Source organism: Silurus meridionalis, chromosome 2 (assembly GCF_014805685.1).
Source record: "Silurus meridionalis isolate SWU-2019-XX chromosome 2, ASM1480568v1, whole genome shotgun sequence".
In the NCBI taxonomy this organism is placed as follows: Eukaryota; Metazoa; Chordata; class Actinopteri; order Siluriformes; family Siluridae; genus Silurus; species Silurus meridionalis.
The window spans coordinates 7,764,343-7,787,150 of NC_060885.1; the positions used below are offsets into that span (position 1 = coordinate 7,764,343).

The following is a 22,808-nucleotide window of genomic DNA, read 5'->3' on the forward strand; positions in this document are numbered from 1 at the left end:
CTTAAATCTTGGTTAGAACCCCAGCTGAACAGAAGAAGCCCCAGACAATGACGCTGCCATCACCATGCTTTACTGTAGGTATGTTGTTCTTAATCTTGTTTTTGCAACAAAATGATTAATGTTCTACCATGGTTTAATCAGATGATAACATACCATTGAACACTATATCTTGTGAAGTTTGGGGATTATATGGTAGAATTTGTGAATATTTTAGCCTGTACTAAACAAGATTCATAGACTACGGTGATTATCACGAGTTTACCAAAACTGGGTATCTAAACAATGGAGGAAGACAGTTTCTTATCATGCCATACTTTTCTCATAAGTTTCTTATGCTCAAATCTCCTCTGTAAATCATTGTGTTCATTCTGCATTTTGTGCCCAGCACTTTACGTTGTCATTACACCATTACACCACCAGCAACCTGAGCCGTTGATACAAGGCAGGATGTGTCCATGCTTTCATGTTGTTGACGCCAAATTCTGACCCTACCATCCAAATGTCGCAGCAGAAATCGAGCCTCATCAGACCAGGCAACGTTTTTCCAATCTTCTATTGTCCAATTTTGGTGAGCCTGTGCGAATTGTAGACTCAGTTTCCTGTTCTTAGCTGTCAGGAGTGGCACCCGGTGTGGTCTTCTGCTGCTGTAGACCATCCGCCTCAAGGTTCGACGTGTTGTGTGTTCAGAGATGCTCTTCTGCATACATCGGTTGTAACGAGTGGTTATTTGAGTTACTGTTGACTTTCTATCAGCTCAAACCAGTCTGGCCATTCTCCTCTGACCTCTGGCATCAACAAGGCCTTTGCGCCCACAAAACTGCCGCTCTCTTTTTAGGACCATTCTCTGTAGACCCTAGAGATGGTTGTGCGTGAAAATCCCAGTAGATCAGCAGTCTGAAATACTCAGACCAGCCCGTCTGGCACCAACAACCATGCCACTTAAATCACCTTTCTTCCTCATTCTGACGCTCGGTTTGAACTGCAGCAGATCGTCTTGACCATGTTTACATGCCTAAATGCATTGAGTTGCTGCCATGCGATTGGCTGATTAGAAATTTGCGTTAACGAGCAGTTGAACAGGTGTACCTAATAAAGTGACCGGTAAGTGTATATTTAGCATATATATATTAACATTAAATCTAAAAAGATTTTCAAATGTTAGTTTTACAAGGATTTCGTTCCAGCAACTGGGGTAAAGATAATAAGGAACAATGAAATAAACCTAAACACATTGCTGGGAATGGGAGTGTGAAGACTAGAGATAGAACAACCACCAATAGGCTGTGGTCAAAAGAAATTCCAGTGTTTGAGCGAGTCTTTATGGAAGTTCTTCGTTAAAACTCCGGCAGTCTTAACTAATACACCATAACTGTTCTTGTACTAAGAAAAAGAAAAAAACCTTGCCATGAGTTTCAGCTATGCTTCGTTAAAAGCTTGGAATGTGTTCCAGGACAGATGAAGAGGATTTTTTTTTTCCAAGCATGGCGCATGGAGACGACTTTTGATTAATCACTCAGTGAGCGTGGCAGCGAAAACCGAGCACAAGTCTGGTAATCATTTGAGACCAAATTACCACTCGCGGTTCATCAGGACCATATCCAGACATAGGACAATGATCCGAGGACTTGCGTTGCCTTAGCACAAAAAATCCGGAATTTGACGGTTTGAACGAAACGAAATGAATTAGTAGCCCTTTCGAGGTAACGTCAGCCTTTTTAAACGCATGTTACACTTGAACACATGTAAAATCCAGAAGGAGTATGTTAGAGCTTCAACCGACAGGCCATAATTTATATCAAAGCAACGCTTCGGTCATGTTCGGCTCCGCAGGAAACAGCTACAGAGACGTGTTCATGGACTTAATTAATCAATGCGTTTTGGCTTGTAAGGAATTAGAAATCCTTTGGTCTTTGGGACCTGGGTTAAATGCATGTCAGGGGTCTGTCCGGAAACAAATGATACATCCTGAAAGAGAAATGCGAGCACGCTTCTATCAAAAAAACAAAAAACCACACTGACACTGTAGATTTCTGAGCATTCTGGAGAATTTTGTACCGCTTCAGGAGCTACAAATCAAAATAGTTAGTTAACATTCAGGAACTCGAACACAATGACTCTCAAATCCTTTATTGTCATTTTAGAAAGCCTTACAGATTAGAGACTCGTTCTTTATTACCAGCACAAAATCCTGTGCTTCCAAAGCTTTATTTGATGCCAAAGTTGCTCATGGTTTGAGCTTTGCAAACGCCTTTCCCGGCAACCTCGAAGGCTGCTCCCTTGTACGTGGCCACACACTGGTTATCGGTGCGCAAATCAGGCTGCACCTGCTCCCACACTTTCTTCTTGGGGTTCAGCTCCTTATCAGGCTCGCCTGGATCAGACAGCAGAGAGACAAACAAGTAAGCTCATGTTGGTGGAATACAAGGCAGGAATGGCAGGAAAAAATGCAATCTGGATTCAATGCCAGCATGGATGTTCGCGGCCTGAGTCAAAACACAGACTGCTTTTGTAAGCTTCTAGAAATGTGTGAGGGAGCCAATTTCTTCGCTCGTTACCCGATTTAGTGCCGACGTCCCTCTGTAAAAGTAAGTGGTAATTAGAGGTAGGCTATTTCGATGGCTAAGTTGAAAAACGTTTTCTAATTCGTTACGTGCCACAACGGAGCCATAAAGCGGTTGCAGGCGCAATGTAGTAAAATAGCAGTTCTACCAACTGGTTTAGCCAATATGAAGGAAAGATGCTGGGAAATGGGGTGATGGGATAGGGAGAGGATCCTTTCCGGGAATGCTCGTGTGACAAGCTGGCAAGCAACTTTTTCCAAATTCAGAACATTCCATTTTGTTTTTAATTTTTTACAATGATCACATCTTGCCTACTGTATAGTCGATTGATTCGCAGTCGCAAAGCGATTCCTCATAACATTTTTAAGCCACAATGTACAAAACATCACACAAACATATTGAAGAAAATGTATAAAAAAAAACATTTCGGATCAATAAACCTAAATAAGTGCGACAGAAAGGACCACAGGTTTTTCCGTTTCACGTGTCGACAAATCAAATTAAATCCAGCCTGTGCGAGGGCGCTCTAAGTACGGCGCAACATCGATGAAGCGAAAAATTCATTACCAAAATTACATTTGAACAAAATCTCCCAGACATGCTCATGTGTAGGTCACGGATCACTGAAAGTGAAACTTCAATCGGGTGTGTTTTATTCGCGCACGTTAAAAATATTTATTGAAAGATCGTATCACATTTTTATGATAGGCTGTATATGAACTTGTTGGGGGAAAAACTGGTGGTTCTATGTGAAAAGAGACACTGAGCACCCCCGTATAGCCAAAAATGGCATTATCCTCGTTTCATAGCACTTCTGCGCAAGATACTCCTCCTATCGAAGCATCAAATCTCCCGACTATTCGGGGTCACCCATAATACATTGTGGCTATGCCCGTCCTAAGAATCTGACATGACACTTTGTGATACGACAGAGCCAAGAAGATGCAATGAATAGAATGAATCATCTTCCTTTAAGACCCTGTAAGTCCATCGAGAGAACAGAAAGAGCTGCTTTGCTTTGGAGAACCCTAACGTGCCTTCAATCACGATAATAAATCCCTGGTTTGCTATTTTGGCTTGTTAGAGATGCATCGTAAATAAAAATGCAGCTGGAGGAAGAATATAAAAGCCAAAAGCAAGGAGATAAAAGTTCTGCAGAGATTACAAGGGCATGGGACAGAGACCCTCAAAATCCCGCACCTCCTCTGCACCGAACCGACTCTCTGGGAATCCCTGCGGTTGGTTATTACACATTCGATCGCATGAACCACTCCTTCTTTTACAACTCCTAACTGCAAACTGCTGTAATGCTCAGGCATATTGAACTTGTTTCTTAAATTATCGGGTTTGAGTTCGAAAAGTGCTCTGGATCAGCATGACTTTAGTGAACGACGCCAAGCACCGTTTTAGAGCCGAGACCATTTCAAAAGCGACTCCCCGCCCGGTCTGCGCAGGTTTTGCGAATAAACCTTATTGTCTAAGGCTGGAGGGCGCGTGCGCTCCCATTTCCTCAGGATGTGCCTGGCTAACAACAGAACGCCATCCGATTTCTCTGATTAGGTCACCTCTTAATTAGCATCCGCCGCCCGTTTAGCTCATCAATAAATCATGTGAACTAGCCTCAGAAGAATGAGTCGACTACGAATGCCAGCTGTGTTGTTCTTGGAACGGGGAAAAGTCGCATGCTTGGCACGTCAGCATCCTGTTTTGCTTGCCTGGGCAATTTATTCATTTCTTTGTGCTGCCTTTTTTTTTCCTCCCAGTAGGAAGATAGAATTACTCGTTTATTTTATTTACACAGACAATTAGTCATTAGTGTGCCTTGATGAGCTTTGAGTTGGTGGTGAAAGCTAGATTTAATAAAGTGTGAAGTGGCGCTTGGGAGACGTTTTCGAAGAGCCTCATGCCAGATGAAGAAGTAAAGCGAACGAGTGCTTATGTTTTATCACATAACCCCCCCAAAAAAGGTCTGAACAGACAGAGAAGGGAGGCAAGTGTAGAACTGTCTCTGCACCTGGAAATCCCTGGAAGGTGATCCGGTCTCCAGGCTCCGCCCCGCTGGGTGGGTCCAGGATCTCCACCTTTTCTGGACTGCTGGCACACATGACCATGGCCTGAGACACAATTCCTCTCATCTTTGCCGGCTTGAGGTTACACAGGAGCACTGCCATGCGGTTCTGCATCTGTTGGAACAACGTGAATGAAGTTATCATTCAGTAAATAAATGATTGAGGTTTAATGGTGCAAACTAAAGATGCTGTTATATTTGGCACTTGTACATTACAGCACAGTGGAATTCAGAGCCCAGGGTCCACCATGATTGAAGCAAGGGTTAAGGGCCTTGCTCAAGGGCCCGAAAAGTGCCAGCTTGGCTATACTGGGGGTTGAACCGCCAATCAGTAACCCAAAGCCTTAACCACTGACCACTAATGTTGGGCTTCTGGTTGGAAGATTAAATCTGAGCCCCACCAAGCTGCCAATGCTGGGCCCTTGAGCAAGGCCCTTAACTGCTCACTTGTATAAATGAGATTTCCCACAATGGGCTTTGCTTGTGCGGGAGATGATATCTCAACCAAAAAAAAAAAAAAAAAAAAAAAGTTTTAATAATCAAGAAAGGTAAATCGAATTACATTAGTAAGCAAATAAACAAATACATCTGTGAAATGTAAGCTCACAACCCTTAAAATAAAAGAAAATACATTTTGAAATTACAATATATATTTAAAAAAAACCCATTATGAATTGCATTTAATTTAAACTATATAAAAAAAATTTCAATGTTCATTTATTTGCTTTTATTTTTATTCTTACTTTATTTATTTATATTAATTTTTTTTTATGTTGTTTATTTCCATTTTATGTCACCATTCAGTCTTTAAATTATTTCACCGCATGTGGCAATTTTGTAATAAGAATTGTCATTGTGTAAAATAATAATTATTAAAGAAAAATATTATATTTATTTATTTTTTATCCGTTTATTGATAAAATTGATATTTATGTTCATGAAAGAAGTCCGTTTCCACTGTCTAATTTTGCAGCTAAAAAAAAAAAATAATAATTTGTCCCTCACAGGCATTTATTTGTCTTCTTCACCTTAAGACTTGATCTGTGCTGGAAACAAAAAAAATCTTTTATAAGTTTTGAATAAAAATTTTCTTATCGGAAAACATGGCACCTTAGAATATTTTTCCCACAATTTTATTGTTTAAATGCAGTTTTTAAGTTTGGTAATATATAGCAAAAAAAAAAAAAAAAAAAAAAAAAAAAACTCAGACTACAGGATAATATTGTACAGTATAATGTCCATTTACTGATGCCATAAAATTATAAAACCAACATAACTATTTTTAGTAACTTGAATATAAAATACAACACTAAACCTGCTAACATCAATTTTTTACAGACTGGTTATGTGCATACAATAAGACTTACTGTATGTGCTACAGTGTAAATAGACCTGTTTAAAAAATAAATGTCCTTCAGACAAAATCAATCTTTTGTCCAATCATTACTGTGTGAGCACCATGTGAGAGAGCGTCTGAGGAAAGTTCGAGCCAGTCGTCGGCGTCTTATCGGAAACAGTGGTGTAGTAATACGGAGCTCAATGGGATGAAGGAGACAGACTTTGGTGGGTGTAATTAAGCTTAGCGACGGCACGCCAGGGGTCCCCTAAACAAATCGTAAACTGGATGTTCCTGAACATGAAGCACAGAGAGCTTGAGTGAATGTGACGTGTGGCGAGTCGGGAGCGATCTGAACCGTGACGGCCGAGTGGCCACAGAGGATTTATTACCGTTCATAGGCTTAATAATACTGAGAGACCTTTCACTCGGTCTGTTCTGACATTCAGGGATCTAAAAAAAAAACCCTCCAGGGCCCAAAAACGTATTTTTCTTTATATCCGTGAGCCGTTCCTGCTGCGATGATGTATTACAACGCTCGTAGATTTCACGACTTACTCGAAAAACAGACGTCTGCAAAGAAACCAATAGTGAGTCACTGCTTTATGAAGGTGACAGTGATTTGTGGGAGTATGAGACTTCTACACAGAGCAGTGAGCAGACCCTCAAACATCTGATGGGCTGAAAGTAAAGGAGACTCGCTTGATGTTGCCAAAAGAATGAAATTCGAATGTGTTGATGCACTACAAGGTCAGAGCCTCATATCTCCAACTCCATTACACTCACCTCCAAAGATGGATTTGCTTTTTATTTCTCAGTCTTTATTCCAAACATATTGAAGCTCATTGTCAGGGTTGGGCAAAGATCCATCAGAATGGATTTTAAAATAAAATACCAAATACCTTCACTTTAAGTGTAGCAAAATGAACTGTAGAATACAGCAGCCACATCATGTATCAAAAGAAACTACTGTATTTTTGTATTTTAAAAATACTAAATACTTTCGAAGGGAGCAGGAAATTTCTTCGCAAAACCTTCCATCATTTGGCCTAGTTGATCCGTTACTTCACCATTAAACACTGACTCAGCTGATTAATAAACAAAGTTTGATAGCAACAGCTTTTCTCTTTCGTGTCACGCAATAAATCAGACACATGCAACCAGTTAACAGATCAAATATTCACATACATAATCCCTGTGATCTTCCAGATGAAGGTTAGTTTTAAATTAACCCACAGTTTAATGTTTAACAGTTTGTGAATGAATCATAATTGCAGTAGTAAGAGTGGCTCCTTTACATCAGCAACACTGATTCAATAACAAACAAGTCATTCATAAGAAGACGACTGATGACACCTGCGTTCATAACAACTAGTTTCTCACTAATTAATAAAGAGAGAGAATGTAAGACAGCAGACAAACAGAGAGACGGGGGAGAGAGAGAGAGAGAGAGAGAGAGAGAGAGAGAGAGAGAGAGAGAGAGAGAGAATGTAAAATAGACAGCAGACAGACATAAAAACTAAGTGAGAGATGGGAAGTTAGAGAGAGAATAAAAAGAAGGAAGACAGCAGACAAACAAAGAGACAAAAAACCCCAGAGAAACTGGAAAGAGAAAAAGAGAGGGATGGGGAAGAGCAAAGAGAAAGATTAAGAGAGAAAGCATGAGTGAGAGAGAGAGAGAGAAAGCGAGAGAGGTGTGGGAGAGTGAGAGAGAGACAGGCCAATAAACTGAAGTATATGAAGAAATACACTGAGTGGGACAAAATGAGAAAAATGTATATATGAGAAAGAGATGAGAGAGACAAATTGCGAATGAAAGTCAGAATGATAAAGAAAGAGACATGAAGAAAAGAAGTGTGAGGAAAGAGACAAAGACTGAAGCAGGACAAAAGAAAGAAAAGTGAGAGAGAGAGAGAGAGGAAAGTGAGAGATGGATAAACTAAATGAGAGAGACAGAATGATAAAAAAGAGACATGAGGAAAAGAAAAGTGTGGAAAGAGACAAAGACTGAAGCAGAACAAAAGAGAGAGAGAGGTGTGGGAGAGTGAGAGAGAGACAGGCCAATAAACTGAAGTATATGAAGAAATACACTGAGTGGGACAAAAGAGAAAATGTATATATGAGAAAGAGAGATGAGAGAGACAAATTGCGAATGAAAGTCAGAATGATAAAGAAAGAGACATGAAGAAAAGAAGTGTGAGGAAAGAGACAAAGACTGAAGCAGGACAAAAGAAAGAAAAGTGAGAGAGAGAGAGAGAGAGAGAGGAAAGTGAGAGATGGATAAACTAAATGAGAGAGACAGAATGATAAAAAAGAGACATGAGGAAAGAAGTGTGGAAAGAGACAAAGACTGAAGCAGAACAAAAGAGAGAGAGAGGTGTGGGAGAGTGTGAGAGAGAGAGAGACAGGCCAATAAACTGAAGTATATGAAGAAAGACACTGAGTGGGACAAAATGAGAAAAATGTATATATATGAGAGAGAGAGAGAGAGAGAGAGAGAGAGAGATAGAGCGATGAGAGAGACATATTGCGAATGAGAGTCAGAATGATAAAGAAAGAGACATGAAGAAAAGAAGTGTGAGGAAAGAGACAAAGACTGAAGCAGGACAAAGGAAAGAAAAGTGAGAGAGAGAGAGAGAGAGAGAGAGAGAGAGAGAGAGAGAGAGAGAGAGAGAGAGAGAGATGGATAAACAATGAGAGAGACAGAATGATAAAGAAAGAGACATGAGGAAAGAAGTGTGTGAGGAAAGAGAGACAGAAATAGCTTGTGACAGAGTAAAACATTTAGAGAGGGATTTTAGTTTCTGTGCAGTTTAATCAGATGGGGGGATGATGATGATGATGATGATGATGATGAGGATGAGATAGATATAAGACCCTGCAGGTGTTTGGGGCGTGTGGAGGCGATTTACCTGCTCCAGAGGGACGTGTTTGACGAGGCCGCTGACCACGGTACGTGGCGCAGCTTCGCCCACGTCCACTTCCTCCACGTACAGTGAGTCTGCGTCCGGGTGTTTCTTTGCCGTGACGATCCGCCCCACGCGCAAGTCCAAGCGAGACACGTCCACCTTCGTGTCCTCCACAGTGGGAGGAGCTTTCTTCTCCTGCTTTTCTGCTTCGCACAAACACACACACAATTTCACTCGTTTGTATGCCGACGTGCCGCCAGCGCTGCACTCCAACACCACTCACGCTAATTATAATAATTTGCACCATTACTTTAATGATCAGCTTTATTACCAGGATGATTATAGAGAACCTTCCTTACAGAAAACATCTCATCAGCACTGATACGAGCTGATCAAAGACGAGCTGACGCATGGAAGCTTATTTACTTAGGAATGTGCAACGTCTTTGTTGAGAAAGTGCAGTGGGGAGGGGGTATACGGGCAAATAATTTTTTTTTTTTTTTTTACAGTGCTGTAATGTACATATGACAATTAAAAAATATAACCAAAAAACAAGCGACTTACAAACTGAGCAGCTATGGGGTTAAGGGCCTTGCACAGTGGCCCAGGAGTGGCAGCATGAGATTTGATCTCACAAACTTCAAGGCCAAAGACCAGTGCCTTAACCACGAAGCTGCCACCTTCCTTCATTAGTCAAAAGGCTCAACTTACAAAAATATGTAGCTCAGTGGTTAAGATGTTGTACTTCTGATCAGTTGCGTATTTAAATCCCAGCACCACAAAACCACACGCCAGTAGAAGATTTGCTACCGGGTCGCAAGGATGTTCTGGGGGAAATGTCTATAGATAGAACACTAATATTTATTGTGTTTTGCCCTTTAGAGCAGAGGTCCCCAAACATTTTTCCGTCACAGACCGGTTTAATGTGGGACAATATTTTCACAAACCGGCCTTCAAATTGTGGCGGATTAATGCAACAAAATAAAATGATACCAGTATTTTCTAAATATAATAATAATCGTGAATCCACTGTGGTGGTGTTTGGTAATTTTGCAGGCTTGGGGGTTTGAATTTAGCGGTAATGTATTATGTGTTAGCGGCCGGAGCAGCCCTTTTAAGAAGGTAGCGGATGGAGGTAAGACATGTGACCGAGGCATCATGACATGCATCAAGAGTGAGTCATAGACAGATGTGGTGGAGAGAATCAGGAAATTTTCCAAAATAAAACATTGTTCAGAATCAGATAAATAAAATTTAAGTTATGTATTCTTTCTGTGCGGCCCGGTACCAACTGACCCACGGACCAGTGCCGGTCCGTGTCCCAGGGGTTGGGGACCACTGCTTTAAAGAACCATTACCCACAATTACATACAGTGCCATTTCAGAATACATCATCATTTCCACACTTTTAACAGGCCATTAAGTAAATGAACGACTGTTCTGATTATTCTGTATTTCTTTGTTGCATGCAGTTGCTATATACAGTAATCTGCCACACACACACACACACACACACACAGACACCAGCCGGTTTGTGAGAATATTTCCAAAGCAAAACTGGTCCATGGAATATGAAAGGATGGAAACCCCTGACTTATCCCTTAAATTCTCAAAAGTATAAATGAGATAATTGCAGGTTGGCCTGGATAAAGGAGGCGACATGTCATTTTTCACTTTTAAATGTTATTGATGTGCATTTTTGGGTTAGTTCAGAAAAGAAAAAAAAAGAAAAATAATCTTGTTGCGAAAATGCTATTTAAGGTGATTTTACTGCCGTCACAAGTCGAAACAGGCCCAGTCTGACCCGAACGGTATGTAGGAGTGAAAGCAGAGTGACTGGATTTCCTGAGGTGCTTTGATAGATTGAAGTTGAAAGTTTTATTTTTAGCTTATTGTTCCCTGGAGAAACGTGTCTCTGTGCGCACACATGGAAACTATGCGGCCCATCATTTCCCCTGGAGTGAACACGAACACTCCTACACACCGTATTGCTTTTCAGTACAATCACACACCCTAACACACCAATGTACAATTTTAAAACCAGTGCAGAGAACATTTTGCATCTCCAAACTGCATCGCATCGTTACCTACATTTACAACGTTTTATCCAGAGCAACTTACGGTTATCTCAGTTTTTTTTTTATACACCGATCAATTGAGGGTTAAGTGGGATCGGAATCCATGTTCTTCTGATCAGGAGTCCAACGTTTTATTCAATGAGCTACCACCTTCTCCCACGTTAAGTATTGGGACACCTGACTTTTCCAGTGAAATGTGGTTCTACCTATTCACATTTACGCCAGTTGGCAGATGCCCTTTTCCACTTATTCTTACATCTGAACAGCTATTGGGTTCAAGGCCTTGCTCATGGGGCCCGGGAGTAGCAGCTTGGTGTACCTGGGATTTAAACTTACAATGCCCTGTGCATTAAGCTACCACCTCCATCTCAAACCACCACCTCCAGTTACCTGTTGTATTGCAATGCGGCCATATGTATAACAGAGATACTGGGAAAGTGGTAACTCGTGGTTATGGTTTTGATTTACTGATCGGAAGGTTGGAGAAGATTCGCCAAGCTGCCACTTTTGGGGCCCTTGAGCAAGGCCCTTAACCATGTGTGTAACATGGCTGATCTTACACTCTGACCCCAACTTCCTAACTTCACTGGGATATGTGATAATCTTCACTGTGCTGTTATGTACATGTGAGAAGTAAAAATCCTCCTTTTCTCTCTACTGTTGGAATCTAAATTTGATCATTTAACATTTTCCACTGACTGTCTGAATAGTCCATGCTGATTGGCTGGAAAGTATGCAGGCAGTTTTACCACTGTCTGAAATGAATGGGCTGCTATATAAACAACTCTAACTACAATAACACAGTAGTTTAGCATACAACGAGTGACCACTATGGCAAACATTTCCTCATGACTTTACCGAGTTTAATGGATGCTTGTCATGTGGTGCATATGGAGATTTTGATTAAAGGGGCCAAGACACAAGAACTACTAATACCAAGAAACTAACAAATAAAAAATAAATTAACAAAGTGCTGTGGGGGCACTGAAAACTTAAGACCTGTTTACAATTATTTAAGACCTGGAACAGCGAATTTAAGACTTTCTAAGACCCTGACAGGTTTTCCTGTTTTATGCTAATAATGTATGATTGAGCGTATTCAAACTTCACTTCTGGGTTGAACATGGACACCATCAGACCGAACTGTGGCATTCGAGCTCAGAAAAATGTTGGCTATATTATAATTACACTTTTCTCATGGTCTACTCACTCACCTTTCTTTTCTGCTTTAGCTTTCGTCTTGGCCTCGGTGGTGTTGGCTGGAGGGGTTTTCACATTGGCTGGTGCTACAGAAGTGGGTTTAGCGGGCGGCTCCGAGGCTGAGGGCTTGGACGCGCACTGAACGCTGGATTCTTCTGAAGGCATGGGCACTGTCACTGTATTCCCACAAACAAAGAAAACACACAAAAAAATATTTAAGATTCGAAAAAATGCGTATTGGTGATATCATCTGACTGCGACTTCCACAATATACTGATATCCACTAAGCTTAAGGATGAACAAAGAAGGGGGGGGGTTGAAGAAGACCGACACAATGGGGGAAAACTAGTTGTATCCCAGGCAGAGGTGGAAGTAGTGAAGTACAAATACTTCGTTAATGTACTTAAGTCGATTTTTCTGGTGTTAGTACTTTACTTCACTATTTATTATAACTTTTTAGGGGCATACACTTTCACACCTCTGTCCTCTACATCTGCCTCTTTCACACCAACTACCTGCATGTCTTCCCTCACCACATCCATAAACCTCCTCCTTGGTCTTCCCCTTTTCCTCCTTCCTGGTGGCGCCATCCTCAGCATTCTCCTACCAATATACCCCATGTCCTTCCTCTGCACATGTCCAAACCATCTCAATCTCGCCTCCCTCACCTTGTCTCCAAAACGTCCTACATGCACTGTCCCTCTAATAAACTCATTTCTAATCCTGTCCATCGTCATCTTCAGCTCTGCTACCTCCAGCTCCACCTCCTGTTTTTTACTCAATGCCACTGTCACTAAACCATACAACATCACAGGTCTCACCACAGTCCTATAAACTTTCCCGTTCACTCTCACAGATACTCTATCACATGGCAGAGGAAGAGAAATAAGAAATATTTGTTCAAGAGTGAGCAAAGAAATAGTAAAGTTTCAAATGAGCTGTATGTAGTAGTAGTCGGATACCAAAACAAACTACAGGGGGGTTTGTAGAAGACCTTGATTTGTTTCTCGGTTCTTCAAGGGAAATGCGCCGTGTCCCGAAGAGTTGGACTGACGAACAAAAAAGAGCAAATAAACAAAAAGATGTGATGCACAAAATGTTGGAAAACGCTGCTTATTGCTCTAACCACCCGATTTGTTTAGTGGCAGCGGCGTGTTCTCTACGCTCGGGCGAGTTTTGTGATTTCTACACACGCTTGACGAAGGACTGTTTACATTCCTCTGTCCTCTTATTTCTGACTAATGAACGAACGGGCTTGTTTTATTGAATTGTACTGAACCGCAAAACGAAATCAAAGCGATGCGGTTTAGGTGTGAAAGCATCTTCAATGCAGTAAGCTAAAAAATTCTTTCAATCCATTGCTGGTCTGTGTGGGGAAAAGAAACCAAGGAAAAAAGAATTTAGCTTGAATGACTTTCATTTTCGTCTTCAGAATGATGATGTAATCCTAAACACTGTGTTGAACACATGAGCACCTTCTTCAAATAAAGACCCCTCCAACACTGATATAGGACAATGCTGAACACCCCCCACCACCATCTCAAACAAACACACACACACACACACACACACACACACACACACACACACACACACACACACACACACACACACCTGTAATTAAGAATAATGATCAGGTCTTTATTTTCTCTTTTTTTAATAGTTTTTTCCATCTATTATAAGGACAAAAGTTTGTGGACATCTGAGCATAAGATTCACATCCTATCCCACATTTAGTCCCCATTTGCTTTTACAATAACCTCAACTCTTCTGGGAAGATGTTCCACTAGATATTAGAGAGTGCTTGTGGAGATTTGTTTGAGATTCTTTCAGCCACAAAGTTGTTAGTAAACTCAGGTATTGCTGTAGGGGAGATGAGGAGGTCTGTGGTGCAGTCAGTGGTCCAATTCATCCCAAAGGTTTTCAATAAAGTTGGGGTCAGACCACTAGAGCAGAAGATCTTCAACTGCAACCCATGTCGAACATATTTTCATGGAGCTGGCTTTGTTCACAGCGGCATTACCATGCTGGAACAGGCTTGTTTTTCCTAGTTGTTTTATGCTTATTAATACATACTTCTTTTTTTATGATGCTCATGTTTCAGTTAAACACACAAAGATGGATCGGTTTTAATTAGAAAAGAGTTTAAAATACCATTGTGGACTGCATGAGCATGGAGAAATGAGATACAGAAGAACCTCAAAACCTTGGCTTGCTCTTTTTTTTCTTTTTGCTCATTTTCTTCATTTTAATGAACTCCAGGTCCAAGTACATGGCTTTACATTCTTCTGAATGCTTACAAATCTAAATTTTTCTCTTCTTGTCAACCTTCCTTTGTCTTCTTTCTCCATCTTCTCTCTCTTCCTCTCCAGTCCTCTCTCGCTTTTTAATTAAACATGCTCCTGAGGGACCAGTGACCAGTGTTCCTGTCCATTTCTTCTCTTTGAATCTGCGCAATTTATCCTGAGACCCTACCTCTGGATGATGTTCTCTTTAATTGGAGGCCACTCTGTGTAGCTGAGGATGGTTCCACATGCATGGTCTAAAGATCCATTAAGTTACTGGTGCCATCCAGATGAGGATGGGGTTCAATTTTGATTCTGGTTCCTCTCAAGGTTTCCTCTTCATAGCATCTCAGGGAGTTTTTCCTTGCCACACGATCATTTGGGTCAAACTTACAATTATAAGGAGCAAACTTATACACTATATTGCCAAAAGTATTGGGTCACCTGACCTTTCCTGCTATATGTGTTTTTTTTCCAAACTCCTACCATAAAGCTGGAGGCACTCAATTGTACAGGACGTCTTTAGATATAGATGAACTTGGAAACCCAAAACCTGTTCCCTGTGCACAAAGTGAGCTTCTTGAAGATTTGGTTTACATTCTTTGGAGAGGAAGATCTTGAGTGGGCTGCTACAGAGCTCTGATCTCATCCCTACTGAACACCTTTGGGATGAATGTGAACACTGACTGCACCCCAGGCCTCCTCATCTACATCAGTACATGGCTTTCATAACACCCTTGTGGTTGATGAACACAACTATCCATAAACACACTCTAAAATCTAGTGGAACATCTTCCCAGAAGAGTGGAGGGAATTATAAGAGAACATTGGGACTAAATGTGGAACACAATGCTCAAAAATCACACAAAACTTATGACCAGGTGACCCAAAACTTTTGGAAATAAATTGAAATAAACGATGAATCGGATCGGCCTGTTTTCTTACAAACGAAGAGTAAAGAGCTTTCGTGTGACGCCTGAACTTCTCCCTGATCTCTGATTAGGCTCGTACGCTCGAATTCACTGATGCAATCAGATAAATAACAAACAGAATATTAGAATGAATTACAAACAAAACATTTACAAGCTGTTCAAAAATACCAGACGGAATGAAGCCGTTTTAAAAAGTAGGGCCACATCGACTATTTGTTCCCATTCGGCTGCTCTGGAATAAATTGATTTTATTTGCACAGAAACGCGAGGCAGAGGACGGCAGGAAGGTGGAGTCAAGCAGAGTCGCTGTGGAGATTCTTTAGCAGAGCGAAGGAATTTTCCGCTTGGTTCATAGAGAATGATGATGTAAGCAGATAATCCTATAGTGTCTATAATTAGCTCTGACACCGACCGCAACTTTTTAGGATTTCCAGAAAGAGGAGGGTGAAATACATCTGGTGATGCAATGTGGGCGGAGCTTATGATAAACATTAACCGTGCCTTCTGGGTATAGGTGGAAAAAAACATAACCACCAAGCGAGAATTACTTTTTAGAAAAAAACGTCGCCATTTTCTGTCACGACGTTAGCCGTCAATCAGAAAAAAACGCTTGCAAGCGATTTCAACTTTCAAAGCTGACAGAAGACGAATGCTGTCGCAGGCAGTTATTCCGTCCTTCCAGCTTCCGGTTTCATCCGAAAATGCTGACGTTCAGAATGCTGGATTTGGTTTGCTAACTAAAAAATTGAATAAACTGCGCAGCTACAATTAGTCTCAAGAAACGAGACAGCTGGGTCACGTTTTTACTTAGAAGCTGCGTGTCATAATGGAAACGTTTCGCTTACTTTGCTCCAATTCCAAACGAGTTTAGAGCCAGGACCTCGTTTCCCAGTGCCACAAAATCCTCCGCTTACCCAGAATACAGCTACAGCAATAAATCCACATGATCCCTGCAGAATCTTCAAAACGTTAATAATAAAAAAATGTAAAAAGTTTGATAATGTCTTTAATTAAAAGGTTTCCGCAGGTTTTACCAAGTCAAATTTAAGACTTTTTATGACCATTAAGAATGAAATTTAAGACCTACATCACGGCATCGAACACACTCGCACACAAATACGTTATTAGCAACTGGCCTTAAACCCTAAAATCGTTTTTCGCTAAAATTAATTTTTTCCGCCTTTTTTCTTAGCGCCATGTCGACTTCTATTGTTATGTTCGTGGCGAAAGCTTAGTTCTGATATACAATTAGAGAGAAAAATGTAAATAAGATGTTTAAGATTACTTTTCGCTAAAAACTTTAATACTACATTTGGGTTTGCCTGCTAAAAAAAAAAACTTTTAGAGTGTTGAGAGTAAAACAAGTTTCTCCAAGGGCGATAGGTATTACGGTCCATCAAAACATGCTTAATGGACATTGGGATTTCACAGGTTCGCACTTCCACTTAACTGAAATATAAAATCCGTTGTACGTCTGTGGTACAATCCGAAAAAGAGATTCGCACCAATAACTGAAAGCTGATTGGCTGCTGCATGTTGGTATCAATTGTAGTTGTACAAACAAACAAACAAAATAAATAATATTCTAAAATGTTGCCTTTGATTCAGCTTTAGAGTTACATAGATGTGAAAAGTAGGACTTTAATTATTTAAGAAAAGTGAATCCAAGACTTTTTAAAGCCTAAAATTTTGATTTTTACATTTTACAGTTTTTTTTATTTATTTAATTGATTAATTTTACAGTTTTCTTTTTTAAGTTGAATAAAGATGGAATTTAGCTTTATAATGGGGTTATTGAAAATGCAAATCTGTTGTAAGGTTCTCCTCAGAAAATGTGGGTTTCTTCCCAGCAGGAAACACTGAACAACTCTTTACAGTGTTTAATTTGGCATTTGATTTCTAGGCTTTCAGTTGAGAGGTTGGTTTACCTCCTCTCCTTCTTTCCTTCTCCAGCAGTTGCTTCTTTAGGTCCTCAATCTCCTTCTTCAGCTTGCCGTTCTCCACCATCAGCTTCTTTTCTTCTCGCACGGTGGCCTGCACCACTGCGTCCGAATAAACACACATTCAGAAAAACATTACGATCATGACACGTGCTTGGTGAGCTCTTATTTATACGTGTGGGTCCGATGGACAGATTTCCCACTCACTGGCTTTTTCCTTCAGCAGCTGGACCTGCTGTTTGAGGTATTCGATGATCTGATCCGCCTCGGCTGCCCTCTGCTCCAGTCTCGCCAGAGTGGGGGTGTGGCCTGACATCCTGAACACGGAGCGTACTAAGAACCTGAAAAAACAAAAGAGGAAAAAAAAAAGATCAAACTCAGCGGAAATGTTTTGAGACTCCTCATAAAATATTCGAGAGGTCACATGTTGGAAACCGAGGAACACTGAAGCGGTAGGGTTGTGTGCGAGTGTGTGTGTCCGACGTTTCCGAAAATATAACGGCCCACACTTTTTGAGCAGCTGTCCAAACACTGCATCCCTCCAACTCTCTCACACACACACACCTGGAATCTCCATTGTTATTTACAGGCTAAATATAAATAATTAAGGCTGGAAGAGATGAGGATCCTGAACGGCGGCTGCACGTGAAAAACCCGCCTGCGTTAACTAGATCCAGGACGAGGCCTGATCTAACCCGATGCCGCAGAGACACATCAAACCAGATGCCCCCGAAAATGAAATCCGTTGCTTTGTTATAGATCTCGGGCAGGACCATCTGCTACGTCGACTCGTGAGGTAAAGATGCTTTTTTCGGGCTTCAAAAGTCTTTTGGACGTATGAATAGCGCTCAACCGAGAAAAAAGGCCTGGAGGAATAATAGGAATACCTCTGTCAGGAAGTTCTCTCAAAAAGAACGGAAGAAGAGAAGAAAGAGGGGTCAAACTGTTTTACAAGATCCAGGAAGGGAGAAGAAAGCAACTTAACACATAGTACAGGGTGGTGCTGCAAAACAACAGCTGGCGCGGGGTGGAAATGAAAAACACGAGAAAGAGCTGGAGTCGATAATGCGAACGGATCAAAGTCTGGCGTGTTTTTGTTTTGTTTTTTTTCACCCTGAAAGCCCTTGAATCGATTGGAGGAATTTTACGAGCGCCACGATGGTTTTGTTTGCATAACTTTTCTCGAACGTGGCCAAAAGTCTCCACTCGCCGGTCGCAGGTTACGAGTGAGGTGTGTGAGGTTTCAGCTTTTAAACATGGTGGAGCACGTGTGAATATGTGACAAGGCCCTGCGTCACACTGCTTGATCTGCTGTGAGCGTTCAGACCACCAGGCCAAGATGTCGGTGGAGGAAACAGTCACCTGCTGAGATACCATTAAAACAACTTCTGAGAGAAAGTTCCAGATTTAGCAGTAGCTACAGCAGATGGATAAAAGTATGTGTGGTATCGATTAATCAAGGGGGATTTTTGCCTTTTTTTTTTTTTAAATTATTAAATCGCCTGATTGTGCTGCAAATCAGGCTGATCATTACGCATGCGCATCTGACACACCAAACGGTGCTTGTAGGTTCTGCACTTGTGAGAGAACATACCTCTTCCCCACCAGCAGGTGGCAGTAGTCTATATTCAGTATCCAAACAGGAAAACCGGAAGATCTAGAACGGTGAATATATAAAGCAAGCAGTGTTTATACACGCTGCTAAGTTGAAAAGACAAGAGCAAGAATGACTACGAGATTGTTCTGTTTTTTTTTCTTGTGTGCTCATTTGCTAACCAAATCAAAGCTATTTGGAGTTCTTTTCCTCGTCGATTTGACATACAGATCCGGCCGAAAAACAGCTGACTGGTCAAGCGTCAAGTCAAGAAGCTTTTATTGTCATTTCAACCAAATGAGACAACGTTCCTCCAGAAACTTGATGCTACGTCACAAAAGGTCGCGCTACGTCACACAGCGTCGCGCTACGTCACACAAGTCACACAGCTAACGACTAAAGTAAGTGTCCTCACCACATAAAGTGCATCGTGTGCAAATGAGTGTAAGACAAGACAGCATACACAAAACCCAAAAGAGCGCCACCTGTAAATCTGCTGTAGACCGTGTAAACAACAGTGTAATTGTAAACATAAACAAAATGTTGTGCAAAACAGCAACAGCAGGCGCCATTTTGGATCCGGAGCAGCTGCTGCAAGCTACTGCCGCGCCGCCATCTTGGATCAATTTCAAGCTAACGGAAGCTGACCGACGCTCAAACCCCCCGAAATAATATTTGGAGAGAGAATGGGAAGAATATTTGGAGAGAGAATGAGAAGAATATTTGGAAAGTGTTAGGAGGGCTTACTTTCTAGCTCGAGGGAACAATTGTAAGGAAGGTTACTGTCTAGTGTGCGCTGATCAGGAGATTGTACTCGCCCCTGTGTGTCAGTAAAAACACGGTACAGGATTCAAAACACTCAAACTTGACTGGGTTTAGATTTTGATTGTGTGGTGGGATTCTTGCGGTCATCCGCTAGCTGCTGTTCGGTAGGTTATGTGATGTCAAAAGGGTACTGCTGCTCAGTGTTCTGGCCTTTTAAGCTCCTGATGGAGAACAGTGCACTGTGACGTCTCTGAGGTAACTTATCATGAGTGGTAAACTGTCCCTCTAGTGGTGAAGCGTGGAAATACAACTGAAGGGGAATCCTTTTCTAATATTTGGAGAGAGAGAATTAGAATAATGTTTGGAGAGAGAAGGCAAATAATATTTAGAGAGAATGCAAGTTTTCTAAACTGTTCTTGATCCTTCAACCAGCTGTAGTTTAGGCACGGGTAGCAAAACATCTCTGTATTGGCATCGGAAACAGAGAAGGAAAAAATGAGAGAATGAAACACATTGAGAGAGAGAGAGCATGAAAGAAGATAAGATTGAAAGAGAGACACACAGAGAAAGAGAAAAAAGAGAATGAGAGTCACACAGAAAAGAGAGAGAGAATAAAGGATAAGAAGGAGAAAGAGAGAGAAAGAGGGGGGGCTGGCCTGTCAAACAACAACAAATGAAAGTGAAAAATACTGTCCCAACTTGTTTTGCAGTTTCCACCACATTTAATGTAACTATAAACAGATCAAAAGGTGATACAAATAACAACATGCAATTCATTAATAATTAAAGAACAAAAAAAAAAAAGAAATGATGAAAATTTGCAGTGGAATAAGAAGAAAAAGACGCTGGATGCGAGAGCACTGAGATTTTCCCTTCGTTTTTACTAGGAGACCGAGACTTGTTCCAGCATGGCAATACCCCTGTGCACAAAGTTCTCAAAGCTCTGACATCGACACGACTGAACACTTTTGGGATGAACTGCACCCCAGGCCTCCTCACTTCACCATAACAAAGCGAGCTGTCTGCCCTTCCTTCCCATGTTACTGCTAATGCACCAATTACGCTTTACACCCAGACTGCTATTATTTATTATTATTAGTATAACGTTATCACTACAACAACAATAAAGTCTCTAAGTCTCTACAGCAGCATCTGACTTTATTAACACCCAAATCTACACAAGCACACTCCAAAAACTAATTTTAGGTTGTTTAAAAAACACAGGTGTCCACAAACTTTGGCCATAGTGTGTATCTATAGAAAGTTATTGCCTTTTGTACTAACAATAAAACAGTTACAATTGTAGAATGTTATTGCTTCCATAATCTAACTATAGGAACAAGTGAAAGTTCTGAATAAAACTATAATTCTTTATCACTCCCATGTAAGAAGATTATCAAAGTGTAGATCCAAAGAAAAGGTTTCTAGGGCACTATAGAAAAATGAAAGAGAGAGACAGAAAGAATTTAAAACAGAGAAGGAGAAAATAAGAGAATTAGACACAGAGATAAAACAGTCATAGCAATATTTAAAACACAGAAAGAAAAAAAGAGATTAAAAAAGACAGAAAAGAGAGAGAGAGAGAGAGAGAGAGAGAGAGAGAGAGAGAGAAATAGGAGAGACACCGATATATAGATAGCTAGAATGGAAGAGACACACATATAGATAGATAGATAGAAAGAGAGAGAAAATAAGAGAATGAAAGACACACAGGGATAAAGAGAGAGAGAGAGAGAATTAGAGAATGGAAGAGACAGACAGACAGATAAACGAGAGAAAGAGAGAATTAGAGGATGGAAGAGACAGACAGACAGATAGCGAGCGAGCAAGAGAGAGAGAGCGAGCGAGAGAGAGAGAGAGCGGTGACTGGCCCATAAAACAACAAAATACTGTACCAACTTGTTTTGCAGTTTCCACCACATTAAATGTAACTATAACCAGATCGAAAGTGATACAAGTAAATAATAACAGTGAACAATAACATGCAAATTTGCCTCTTTTATATTTATTTATTTTTATTAAAAATGCATTCATCAGGCATTAATAAAAATTTGTGCCATTAAAATGAATTTCCCAGACAGTCCTAATATACATAATTTCTTTCATGCAGCACACAGTGAACAGCTTTCTGTTCTCAACCAAATCCAACAGTGACAGAAACTAATTATGGTTATGAAAAAAAACACATCAAATGAACAAACATTTAAAATAGAAAGAAAAGAAATTGAAACAATGTTTCATGTTCTGAAATATCTTTCATTTCACTTCATCATTGGCTTCTTCACCCTGTACACACAAGCAGAGGAGTGCGTTTCAGTGGAGCTCACTGTCTATTTAAGACATGTAGAAGGTTTTTGGACATAAGGCACCAGTGAAAAGTGTGATAGTGCACTAGATATGGTGTGAGTGCTAGTGAAGAAAACTACATTACACATCCTATACATAAATACTTACAAACATAGATAGATAGATAGATAGATAGATAGATAGATAGATAGATAGATAGATAGATAACTAAAATAATGAACTAAGAAAAGAATCAGACCGTGGTGTTTACACTGATCTCTATTCTTAGTGCACTTTCATTTTAGGAGTCTACTGATGCAATTTTTACTCAGACCCAAATAACACTCTGTCCAACACAAAGTGCACTCTATAGGGCACACACGCCATTACTTCAAACTGAGTGTAGTGCACTTGTGCAGGAAGCAGAAAGCCGATTGAGACTGTTCCTACAGCACCCTGTCTCAACCTAACGTTAGATTTACTGCATTTCTCCCGATAGATCGTCCGGTTCAACCGAGCAATATGTTTTTTTAACAATAAATACACATTGTAATATTTAATCTCATTAATATAAGTGTTGTGGCACTTACATACACGGGCAATCGAACTTGCTAACGCGGTCAGGCTGCACTCACGGTTCCTCGTTCACAGCGTCGCAGAATGATGACGCAGGAGTCTACTATTATGTGAATGCGCACTGTTTAATATCAGTTTATATAATTTTCTAGAGTTGATACACCTGAAATTATTTCTTGTTGTGTAATTTGACTATAGGATACTAAATTATATATAAAATGTATCAAATTAGGTGAAAAGGGTTTTTCAACACATCGATGAATAAATACATACATAAA

At 40.6% G+C, this 22,808-nt stretch overlaps 2 protein-coding genes across 5 annotated transcripts in view; one reads left to right on the forward strand and one right to left on the reverse strand.

Annotated features, from left to right (window-relative positions):
- Positions 1-2,111: 2,111 nt before the first annotated feature.
- On the reverse strand, positions 2,112-22,660 carry aimp1a (aminoacyl tRNA synthetase complex interacting multifunctional protein 1a). Of its 4 annotated transcripts, none has more exons than XM_046868632.1 (7): positions 22,545-22,660; positions 17,517-17,650; positions 17,298-17,411; positions 12,167-12,328; positions 8,878-9,077; positions 4,576-4,744; positions 2,112-2,371 (listed from the first exon to the last, which is right to left on the reverse strand). In XM_046868632.1, coding segments are annotated over exons 1-7 (948 nt in total). In that variant the 5' UTR covers positions 22,547-22,660; the 3' UTR covers positions 2,112-2,204. The 4 variants fall into 4 exon arrangements, with proteins under 4 accessions (XP_046724588.1, XP_046724580.1, XP_046724598.1 ...); XM_046868624.1 differs by having other exon boundaries at positions 8,878-9,080; XM_046868642.1 differs by having other exon boundaries at positions 8,878-9,080; positions 22,549-22,642.
- The window catches only part of tbck (TBC1 domain containing kinase), a 105,867-nt gene continuing 102,001 nt past the window's right edge, over positions 18,943-22,808 (forward strand). Inside the window, exon 1 of the mRNA XM_046868613.1 lies at positions 18,943-19,304. The gene's annotated coding sequence lies outside the window, so the exon portion shown is untranslated. The remainder of the gene's footprint in view (positions 19,305-22,808) is intronic.

What these genes read in the sequence shown, in the direction of transcription:
- aimp1a (XM_046868624.1), bottom strand. An exon ending in GCTGCTGAAGGAAAAAGCCA is followed by an intron (nt 17,412 to 17,516) that starts GTGAGTGGGAAA and finishes ATTCGGACGCAG; the next exon opens with TGGTGCAGGCCACCGTGCGA. An exon ending in GAAGGAAAGAAGGAGAGGAG is followed by an intron (nt 12,329 to 17,297) that starts GTAAACCAACCT and finishes GTGGGAATACAG; the next exon opens with TGACAGTGCCCATGCCTTCA.